The following is a 12,131-nucleotide window of genomic DNA, read 5'->3' as shown; positions in this document are numbered from 1 at the left end:
GAGACAAGACAACATACTGTACATGTACAACTGAGAATTATTCAGAGACAAGACAACATACTGTACATGTACAACTGGAAATTATTCAGAGACAAGACAACATACTGTGCATGTACAACCGGAAGTGATTCAGAGACAAGACAACATACTGTACATATACAAATGGAAAGCATTCAGAGACAAGACAACATACTGTACATGTACAACCGGAGATGATTCAGAGACAAGACAACATGCTGTTCGTGTACAACACCTACATGTATATCATGTATATCAGACATTTATATCCGACCATATTCATACAACGACCAGTGAACCAGTAAACACCACCTGGTGGACACCGAAATTGATGACTTCGCGCCGGTTTCATGTTTCATAACAATGCTCTTAGCTATGCCCTTATCTACCATGACAGTGGTACGTAAGAAGGTCTGACAGCATCCTGCAGATGGTCGGGCCGCCGTTGTATAAGTGAAATATTCTTGAGTACTGCGTAAAACCCCAATCAAATAAATAAATAAATAACCATGACAGTGTATATTATAAAAATATGAAGGGCGATTTAATACTAAGGAGGCTTTGTGAAACTGGGGCAGATCGTTATTAGGTGATGTCTGAGCGTGCATTCTCGCATCTGATTCAGAACATTACGTTATTAACTGATGTCCCATGCTGCATTATGTCACACGACTTAGAACATAATGTTATTAGCTGATGTCAGAGGGTATATTATCGCATTTGACTCAGATTCAAAACACAACATTATTCGCAAATGTCCGAGGGTACATTATCACTTCTGACTCAGAACATAACGGTATTCGCTAATGTCCGAGGGTACATTATCACTTCTGACTCAGAGCCTAATGTTATTCGCTAGTATCCGAGGGTACATTATCACTTCTGACTCAGAGCCTAATGTTATTTGCAAATGTCCGAGGGTACATTATCGCTTCTGACTCAGAACATAACGGTATTCGCTAATGTCCGATGGTACATTATCACTTCTGACTCAGAGCCTAAGGTTATTCGCTATTGTCCGAGGGTACATTATCACTTCTGACTCAGAGCCTAATGTTATTTGCTAGTATCCGAGGGTACATTATCACTTCTGACTCAGAGCCTAATGTTATTTGCTAGTATCCGAGGGTACATTATCACTTCTGACTCAGAGCCTAATGTTATTCGCTAGTGTCCGAGGATACATTATCACTTCTGACTCAGAACCTAATGTTATTTGCTAGTATCCGAGGGTACATTATCACTTCTGACTCAGAGCCTAATGTTATTCGCTAGTATCCGAGGGTACATAAACGCATCTTACTGAGAATATCACTTTATTCGCCAATGTCCGAGAATACATTATCGCATCTGACAAAGAACATAGCCATTAACCATGTTCACTCGGTGAGATGTGTCTGTCAACTCGTAAATTAGACAAGTGGAGAATAGGACACCCAGATCTATGTCATCAAAAGCGTTCAAATGATGCGATTTTGCTGAATCATATGAAGCACACCAAATACCACACGTCCTATTTTCATTTGAGTTGTCGACTCGACCATCGCACCGTGTGAATGTCGTTTTATCAGATGATGATGTCCATTGCTCAAGTCAGCTGTGATTGTACGGGATTTTCCGTCGTTTTTTAATTTTTTCATTCGCCTTCCGAATTAAGATCAAAATTTTTACCGGTCAAATCAAGTCCCAAAACTTGACAGTTAAAATTGTGAAGGCCTAAGAAAATTTCAAACTAACTGACGGCGGCTGAATGTTCTGTGTTTATACATTGTGCCCACTGTGAGCAATGATGCAGATGATATTGCACAGTGAAGATTGAATATCATAAATATTCTTGTCGTGAGAGGTGAAAATATTTATGGTTTTCAACGTTCACTGTGAAGTATTCTATTTATTAATTTTATTTTGGCAATATCGTGGTTTTGTGTATTTGAACAAGTTTAAGCGATGTTTTTAGATGTAAGCCTTCACAGACTTGGGTATATCCCCCGACGACGCACTTGATGTCTGGTATGACGTCGTGTCTTGTTGCGTGACGTAAGAAGTGTTAAAGGTGACTGTACTTGTATTATAACGTCATGCTAAGCTGGGATTGTTACATTATAAAACAACGTGCCTTTTGACGCCATGGTGTTCGGGTGTGTAATAAGTCTAACCAATGAGATATCACTTTTATCAGTAAAGGAAATCCTGACATTTCACCTTTACATAAATAATAAAATGGATTATCTGACCATTTTGGTAGATTTTATCAGAATATCTAGTATACATCTCTCGGCAGACGTAAAGTCTTGGTTCCCTCGCGTACTGCGACGTCTAAAACAAAAGTGTTAGATGGGAGATTTTCCCTGCCTAAAGTAATCCGTACATAGGACGTCTGTTGTTCATCCCTGCTTTGGCGGTGACTTTTTATGGGCATTTTAGATATCATTCTCACTTCATTCCTGTTAGGGGATCTTTGAAAAAGTTAATTTATCTATTTTAATCTATTCACTTATATGATGGTGGTCAGATTTGTGGGTGGCGGAAACTGGAATGCCCGGATGTGAAACAACCTCGCTTACTCAGGTATCTGAGGAACCTGACAAAGCATCAGTCGCGTCTGAAGCAACGAGCGTCAGATTTGAACCTGTGATCTCAGTGGCCATGGGACCAATCGTCGCGGCGGGTACAACGCTTTAGCGACTGAGCTATGATATTTATATTTACTTTTTAAATACAAATACAAAAACACGATGGTGTTAAAGAACTCTCTTTTAGTTTAATAGCTAAGCCAGTTGTGAAGTTCCAGAATACCATGTGCATTTGGTTGTATTTTTATCTGTTTAACGGTTCACTTACAGGATTATCTTTAAACCGTCTTATAACGCGAGAAAGTTCGAGCTATTGCGTCATAGTAACAATTTTCTTATTCTCGTCGTCTGAGGGAAATTTTAATTTTGATCCGAATATTTGAAAGGTAATTTTTCTTCCATGATTGTCTCACCAATTGCCTGTACAGCGATGCTCAATCACGTGTTAGAAGGTTTACATGGCGTTACTACAAATATGACACAGTGTTAATAATGAACAACAAAGAGAAAAATATGTGAATAATTTCTAAAAAATGGCTTAGTTTATTCATTGCAGAGTGCACATTCGGATCATAATTTTTATAATTAACGCTCGAATTTCCAGTTCATCTCATTGAAACACATCACATTGTTTTCACAGAATTTTACACAATTTTCATTATTTTCATGAAAACTGTACACTGTACATATGTATATGATTATAGGCTTACATGCTTTACATTTACATGGCAAATATGTATTCATAGGTATTCAAACAAAAATGTAGATCTACATTTACACAATAATTTATGTGACTTAACGGACCAGCCGTTATTTCATCAGTTGTGACTTAATAAAACTTTATTTCCCCTTCTTTCAAATAGCACATAATGACAACATGACACGGCCATCTAACGACATCAATACAAGTTAACACAAGTTAAATTTGCATAGCTACTATAGTTGTGAAACTAGTTTTGGACATATATACAAACACATATATACACTTATATGGTAAATAGACGATGAATGCTTTTCTAAGGGACAGTTACATATAAAAATCTAATAAAATATATTTATATAATCGCCTGCGATTCAATTTTCTGTATTTGCAAAAAAATCTAAAGTGTATTAAAAGTGACAGAGTGTAAACATTAAATAAATTTAAACAAAAAAAAAAATGGTCGTACAAATTTAAAAAAGGGACCCATATACAGAGCTTATTTCTTATCTCTTAAAAATAGAAAAGTATAAAATAATCGGCCATGTAAAATCAAATTTCACAATTCAAGTTTACTAAAGACTGAGTTTGAATAATTAAAAAACATTGCAATCAATATTGGATGCCCTACTCCATTTGAACATTTGACTATGATAATTTAAACAAATGTTGAGATATATATACCAGTACCATATTCCTGTCCACAGCGTACATCTCCCATTACCAGCATGCGGATAGGTAAACCCAAAACAAAGGTTCACTAACCTCCAGTTGACATCTCCCAGTAAGGAGTAACAGTAGAACCACCGGTTGAAAAAGTCGACGGTTCAAAAACGGTCGTGTCTGGTAAAGTTGTACCACGATCGTCATTAGTGGTAACTAAGACACTTGTGGAATGCTCAAGTGTTGTGGTATCCATCACTGTGGTAGACTGGTCAGGTGTTGTGGTATCCATCACTGTGGTAGACTGGTCAGGTGTTGTGGTATCCATCACTGTGGTAGACTGGTCAGGTGTTATGGTATCCATCACTGTGGTAGACTGGTCAGCTGTTGTGGTATCCATAACTGTGGTAGACTGGTCAGGTGTTGTGGTATCCATCACTGTGGTAGACTGGTGAGGTGTTGTGGTATCCATCACTGTGGTAGACTGGTCAGGTGTTGTGGTATCCATCACTGTGGTAGACTGGTCAGGTGTTGTGGTATCCATCACTGTGGTAGACTGGTGAGGTGTTGTGGTATCCATCACTGTGGTAGACTGGTGAGGTGTTGTGGTATCCATCACTGTGGTAGACTGGTCAAGTGTTGTGGTATCCATAACTGTGGTAGACTGGTCAGGTGTTGTGGTATCCATCACTGTGGTAGACTGGTCAGGTGTTGTGGTATCCAACAGTGTGGTTGACTGACCAGCTGTGGTGGTATCGATCACTGTGGTAGACTGGTCAGGTGTTGAGGTATACATCACTGTGGTAGACTGGTCAGGTGTTGTGGTATCTATCACTGTGGTAGACTGGTCAGTTGTTGTGGTATGGTCACTGTGGTAGACCGAGCAGGTGTTTTGGTATCCATCACTGTGGTAGACTGGTCAGGTATTGTGGTATCCATTACTGTGGTAGACTGGTCAGCTGTTGTGATTTCCATCACTGTGGTAGACTGGTCAGCAGTTGTGGTATCTAACACTGTGGTAGACTGGCCAACTGTTGTGGTATCCATCACTGTGGTAGATTGGTCAGCTGTTGTGGTATCCAACAGTGTGGTTGACTGACCAGCTGTGGTGGTATCGATCACTGTGGTAGACTGGTCAGGTGTTGAGGTATACATCACTGTGGTAGACTGTTCAGGTGTTGTGGTATCCATTACTGTGGTAGACTGGTCAGGTGTTGTGGCATACATCAGTGTGGTAGACTGGTCAGGTGTTGTGGTATCCATAACTGTGGTAGACTGGTCAGGTGTTGTGGTATCCATCACTGTGGTAGACTGGTCAGGTGTTGTGGTATCCATCACTGTGGTAGACTGGTCAGGTGTTGTGGTATCCATCACTGTGGTAGACTGGTCAGGTGTTGTGGTATCCATCACTGTGGTAAACTGGTCAGCTGTTGTGGTATCCATCACTGTGGTAGACTGGTCAACTGTTGTGGTATCCATCACTGTGGTAGACTGGTCAGGTGTTGTGGTATCCATCACTGTGGTAGACTGGTCAGGTGTTGTGGTATCCATCACTGTGGTAGACTGGTCAGGTGTTGTGGTATCCATCACTGTGGTAGACTGGTCAGGTGTTGTGGTATCCATCACTGTGGTAGACTGGTCAGGTTTTGTGGTATCCATCACTGTGGTAGACTGGTCAGGTGTTGTGGTATCCATCACTGTTGTAGACTGGTCAGGTGTTGTGGTATCCATCACTGTGGTAGACTGGTCAGGTGTTGTGGTATCCATTACTGTGGTAGACTGGTCAGGTGTTGTGGTATCCATAACTGTGGTAGACTGGTCAGGTGTTGTGGTATCCATAACTGTGGTAGACTGGTCAGGTGTTGTGGTATCCATCACTGTGGTAGACTGGTCAGCTGTTGTGATATCCAACAGTGTGGTTGACTGACCAGCTGTGGTGGTATCGGTCACTGTGGTAGACCGAGCAGGTGTTTTGGTATCCATCACTGTGGTAGACTGGTCAGGTATTGTGGTATCCATTACTGTGGTAGACTGGTCAGCTGTTGTGATTTCCATCACTGTGGTAGACTGGTCAGCAGTTGTGGTATCTAACACTGTGGTAGACTGGCCAACTGTTGTGGTATCCATCACTGTGGTAGATTGGTCAGCTGTTGTGGTATCCAACAGTGTGGTTGACTGACCAGCTGTGGTGGTATCAATCACTGTGGTAGACTGGTCAGGTGTTGAGGTATACATCACTGTGGTAGACTGTTCAGGTGTTGTGGTATCCATTACTGTGGTAGACTGGTCAGGTGTTGTGGTATCCATCACTGTGGTAGACTGGTCAGGTGTTGTGGTATCCATCACTGTGGTAGACTGGTGAGGTGTTGTGGTATCCATCACTGTGGTAGACTGGTCAGCTGTTGTGATATCCATCACTGTGGTAGACTGGTCAGGTGTTGTGGTATCCATCTCTGTGGTAGACTGGTAAGGTGTTGTGGTATCCATCACTGTGGTAGACTGGTCAGGTGTTGTGGTATCCATCACTGTGGTAGACTGGTCAGGTGTTGTGGTATCCATCACTGTGGTAGACTGGTCAGGTGTTGTGGTATCCATCACTGTGGTAGACTGGTCAGGTGTTGTGGTATCCATCAGTGTGGTAGACTGGTCAGGTGTTGTGGTATCCATAACTGTGGTAGACTGGTCAGGTGTTGTGGTATCCATCACTGTGGTAAACTGGTCAGGTGTTGTGGTATCCATCACTGTGGTAGACTGGTCAGGTGTTGTGGTATCCATCACTGTGGTAGACTGGTGAGGTGTTGTGGTATCCATCACTGTGGTAGACTGGTCAGGTGTTGTGGTATCCATCACTGTGGTAGACTGGTCAGGTGTTGTGGTATCCATAACTGTGGTAGACTGGTCAGCTGTTGTGGTATCCATAACTGTGGTAGACTGGTCAGGTGTTGTGGTATCCATCACTGTGGTAGACTGGTCAGCTGTTGTGATATCCAACAGTGTGGTTGACTGACCAGCTGTGGTGGTATCGGTCACTGTGGTAGACCGAGCAGGTGTTTTGGTATCCATCACTGTGGTAGACTGGTCAGGTGTTGTGGTATCCATAACTGTGGTAGACTGGTCAGGTGTTGTGGTATCCATAACTGTGGTAGACTGGTCAGGTGTTGTGGTATCCATCACTGTGGTAGACTGGTCAGCTGTTGTGATATCCAACAATGTGGTTGACTGACCAGCTGTGGTGGTATCTGTCACTGTGGTAGACCAAGCAGGTGTTTTGGTATCCATCACTGTGGTAGACTGGTCAGGTATTGTGGTATCCATTACTGTGGTAGACTGGTCAGCTGTTGTGGTATCCATCACTGTGGTAGACTGGTCAGCAGTTGTGGTATCTAACACTGTGGTAGACTGGCCAACTGTTGTGGTATCCATCACTGTGGTAGATTGGTCAGCTGTTGTGGTATCCAACAGTGTGGTTAACTGACCAGCTGTGGTGGTATCGATCACTGTGGTAGACTGGTCAGGTGTTGTGGTATCCATCACTGTGGTAGACTGGTCAGGTGTTGTGGTATCCATCTCTGTGGTAGACTGGTCAGGTGTTGTGGTATCCATCACTGTGGTAGACTGGTCAGGTGTTGTGGTATCCATCACTGTGGTAGACTGGTCAACTGTTGTGGTCTCCATCACTGTGGTAGACTGGTCAGGTGTTGTGGTATCCATCACTGTGGTAGACTGGTCAGGTGTTGTGGTATCCATCACTGTGGTAGACTGGTCAGGTGTTGTGGTATCCATCACTGTGGTAGACTGGTCAGGTGTTGTGGTATCCATCACTGTGGTAGACTGGTCAGGTGTTGTGGTATCCATCACTGTGGTAGACTGGTCAGGTGTTGTGGTATCCATCACTGTGGTAGACTGGTCAGGTGTTGTGGTATCCATCACTGTGGTAGACTGGTCAGCTGTTGTGGTATCCATCAGTGTGGTAGACTGGTCAGGTGTTGTGGTATCCATAACTGTGGTAGACTGGTCAGGTGTTGTGGTATCCATCACTGTGGTAGACTGGTGAGGTGTTGTGGTATCCATCACTGTGGTAGACTGGTCAGGTGTTGTGGTATCCATCACTGTGGTAGACTGGTGAGGTGTTGTCGTATCCATCACTGTGGTAGACTGGTCAGGTGTTGTGGTATCCATCACTGTGGTAGACTGGTCAGGTGTTGTGGTATCCATAACTGTGGTAGACTGGTCAGGTGTTGTGGTATCCATAACTGTGGTAGACTGGTCAGGTGTTGTGGTATCCATCACTGTGGTAGACTGGTCAGCTGTTGTGATATCCAACAGTGTGGTTGACTGACCAGCTGTGGTGGTATCGGTCACTGTGGTAGACCGAGCAGGTGTTTTGGTATCCATCACTGTGGTAGACTGGTCAGGTATTGCGGTATCCATTACTGTGGTAGACTGGTCAGCTGTTGTGGTATCCATCACTGTGGTAGACTGGTCAGCAGTTGTGGTATCTAACACTGTGGTAGACTGGCCAATTGTTGTGGTATCCATCACTGTGGTAGATTGGTCAGCTGTTGTGGTATCCAACAGTGTGGTTGACTGACCAGCTGTGGTGGTATCGATCACTGTGGTAGACTGGTCAGGTGTTGAGGTATACATCACTGTGGTAGACTGTTCAGGTGTTGTGGTATCCATTACTGTGGTAGATTGGTCAGGTGTTGTGGTATCCATTACTGTGGTAGACTGGTCAGGTGTTGTGCTATCTATGACTTTAGTAGACTGGTCAGGTATTGTGGTATCCATCACTGTGGTAGACTGGTCAGCTGTTGTGGTATCTATCACTGTGGGAGAGTGGCCAACTGTTGTGGTATCCATCACTGTAGTAGACTGGTCGGCTGTTGTGGTATCCAACAGTGTGGTAGACTGACCCAATGTTGTAGTATCCATCACTGTGGTAAACTGGGCAGATGTTGTGGTATCCAACAGTGTGGTAGACTGACCCAATGTTGTGGTATCCATCACTGTGGTAAACTGGGCAGGTGTTGTGGTCTCCATCACTGTGGTAGACTGGTCAGGTGTTGTGGTATCCATCACTGTGGTAGACTGGTCAGCTGTTGTGGTATCGGTCACTGTGGTAGACTGGTGAGGTATTGTGGTATCCATTACTGTGGTAGACTGGTCAGGTGTTGTGCTATCTATGACTTTAGTAGACTGGTCAGTTATTGTGGTATCCATCACTGTGGTAGACTTGTCAGCTGTTGTGGTATCCAACAGTGTGGTTGACTGACCAGCTGTGGTGGTATCCATCACTGTGGTAGACTGGTCAGGTATTGTGGTATCCATCACTGTGGTAGACTGGTCAGCTGTTGTGGTATCCTTCACTGTGGTAGACTGGCCAGCTGTTGTGGTATCTATCACTGTGGTAGACTGGCCAACTGTTGTGGTATCTATGACTGTGGTAGACTGGTCAGCTGTTGTGGTATACATCACTGTGGTAGACTGGGCAGGTGTTGTGGTCTCCATCACTGTGGTGTACTGGCCAACTGTTGTGGTATTCATCTCTGTGGTAGAGTGGTCGGCTGTTGTGGTATCTATCTTTGTGGAAGATGTGGTATCTATGACTGTGGTAGACTGGTCAGGTGTTGTGGTATCCATCACTGTGGTAGACTCGTAGGGTGTTAAGGTATTCATCACTGTGGTAGACTGGTCAGGTGTTGTGCTATCGATCACTGTGGTAGACTGGTCAGGTGTTGTGGTCTCCATCACTGTGGTAGACTGGTCAGGTGTTGTGCTATCTATGACTTTGGGAGACTGGTCAGGTATTGTGGTATCCATCACTGTGGTAGACTGGTCAGCTGTTGTGGTATCCAACAGTGTGGTTGACTGGTGAGGTGTTGTGGTATCCATTACTGTGGTAGACTGGTAAGGTGTTGTGGTATCCAACAGTGTGGTTGACTGATCAGCTGTGGTGTTATCTATGACTGTGGTAGACTGAGCAGCTCTTGTAGTATCCATAGCTGTGGTAGACTTGTGAGGTGTTGTGGTATCCTTCACTGTGGTAGACTGGTCAGCTGTTGTGGTATCCAACAGTGTGGTTGACTGACCAGCTGTGGTGATATCGCTCACTGTGGTAGACTGGTCAGGTGTTGACGTATACATCACTGTAGTAGACTGGTCAGGTGTTGTGCTATCTATGACTTTAGTAGACTGGTCAGGTATTGTGGTATCCATTACTGTGGTAGACTGGTCAGCTGTTGTGGTATCCTTCACTGTGGTAGACTGGCCAGCTGTTGTGGTATCTATCACTGTGGTAGACTGGCCAACTGTTGTGGTATCTATGACTGTGGTAGACTGGTCAGGTGTTGTGGTATCCATCACTGTGGTAGACTGGTCAGCTGTTGTGGTATCCAACAGGGTGGTAGACTGACCAATTGTTGTAGTATATATCACTGTGGTAGACTGGGCAGGTGTTGTGGTCTCCATCACTGTGGTAGACTGGTCAGCTGTTGTGGTATCGGTCACTGTTGTAGACTGGTCAGCTGATGTGGTATCTATCACTGTGGTAGATTGGCCACCTGTTATGGTATCTATGACTGTGGTAGACTGGTCAGCTGTTGTGGTATCCAACAGTGTGGTTGACTGACCAGCTGTGGTAGTATCGATCACTGTGGTAGACTGGTCAGGTGTTGAGGTATACATCACTGTGGTAGACTGGTCAGGTGTTGTGGTATCCATCACTGTGCTAGACTGGTCAGGTGTTGTGCTATCTATGACTTTGGTAGACTGGTCAGGTATTGTGGTATCCATCATTGTGGTAGACTGGTGAGGTGTTGTGGTATCCAACAGTGTGGTTGACTGACCAGCTGTGGTGGTAATGGTAACTGTGGTTGACTGGTGAGGTGTTGTGGTATCCATTACTGTGGTAGACTGGTCAGGTGTTGTGTTATCTATGACTTTAGTAGACTGTTCAGGTATTGTGGTATTAATCACTGTGGTAGACTGGTCAGCTGTTGTGGTATCCAACAGTGTGGTTGACTGACCAGCTGTGGTGGTATCCATCACTGTGGTAGACTGGTCAGGTATTGTGGTATCGGTCACTGTAGTAGACTGGTCAGCTGTTGTTGTATCCATCAATTTGGTAGACCGGACAGGTGTTGTGGTATCCGTCACTGTGGTAGACTGGTCAGCTGTTGTGGTATCCTTCACTGTGGTGGACTGGCCAGCTGTTGTGGTATCTAACACTGTGGTAGACTGGCCAACTGTTGTGGTATCTATGACTGTGGTAGACTTGTCAGGTGTTGTGGTATCCATCACTGTGGTTGACTGGTCAGCTGTTGTGGTATCCAACAGTGTGGTAGACTGACCAACTGTTGTAGTATCCATCACTGTGGTAGACTGGAAAGGTGTTGTGGTCTCCATCACTGTGGTAGACTGGTCAGCTGTTGTGGTATCCATCACTGTGGTAGACTGGTCAGCTGATGTGGTATCTATCACTGTGGTAGATTGGCCACCTGTTATGGTATCTATGACTGTGGTAGACTGGTAAAGACTTGTGGTAACCATCACTGTGGTAGACTGGTCAGCTGTTGTGGTATCCAACAGTGTGGTTGACTGACCAGCTGTTGTGGTATCTATGACTGTTGTAGACTGAGCAGCTTTTGTAGTATCCATCACTGTGGTAGACTGGTGCGGTGTTGTGGTATCCTTCAATGTGGTTGACTGGTCAGCTGTTGTATTATCCAACAGTGTGGTTGACTGACCAGCTGTGGTGGTATCGATTGCTGTGGTAGACTGGTCAGGTGTTGAGGTATACATCACTGTAGTAGACTGGTCAGGTGTTTTGCTATCTATGACCTTTGTAGACTGGTCAGGTATTGTGGTATCCATCACTGTGATAGATTGATCAGCTGTTGTGGTATCCAACAGTGTGGTTGACTGACCAGCTGTGGTGGTATCCATCACTGTGGTAGACTGGACAGGTATTGTGGTATCGATCACTGTGGTAGACTGGTCAGCTGTTGTGGTATCCATCACTGTGGTAGACTGGGCAGGTGTTGTGGTATCCATCACTGTGGTAGACTGGTCAGCTGTTGTGGTATTCTTCACTGTGGTAGACTGGCCAGCTGTTGTGGTATCTATCACTGTGGTAGACTGGCCAACTGTTGTTGTATCTATGACTGTGGTAGACT

At 44.4% G+C, this 12,131-nt stretch overlaps 1 protein-coding gene across 1 annotated transcript in view; it reads right to left on the bottom strand.

Moving 5' to 3' along the window:
* The window catches only part of LOC135479854 (mucin-3B-like), a 38,486-nt gene that overhangs the window by 20,216 nt on the left and 6,139 nt on the right, over nucleotides 1-12,131 (bottom strand). Inside the window, exons 3-6 of the mRNA XM_064759758.1 lie at nucleotides 10,321-11,957; nucleotides 9,433-10,077; nucleotides 8,209-9,261; nucleotides 6,963-7,677 (exon numbers count right to left, since the gene is read on the bottom strand). Coding sequence (XP_064615828.1) covers nucleotides 6,963-7,677; nucleotides 8,209-9,261; nucleotides 9,433-10,077; nucleotides 10,321-11,957 — 4,050 coding nt within the window. The remainder of the gene's footprint in view (nucleotides 1-6,962; nucleotides 7,678-8,208; nucleotides 9,262-9,432; nucleotides 10,078-10,320; nucleotides 11,958-12,131) is intronic.

This window comes from Liolophura sinensis, chromosome 12 (genome assembly GCF_032854445.1).
Source record: "Liolophura sinensis isolate JHLJ2023 chromosome 12, CUHK_Ljap_v2, whole genome shotgun sequence".
Lineage (NCBI taxonomy): Eukaryota > Metazoa > Mollusca > Polyplacophora > Chitonida > Chitonidae > Liolophura > Liolophura sinensis.
This window is presented reverse-complemented; position numbering and strand designations above follow the sequence as displayed.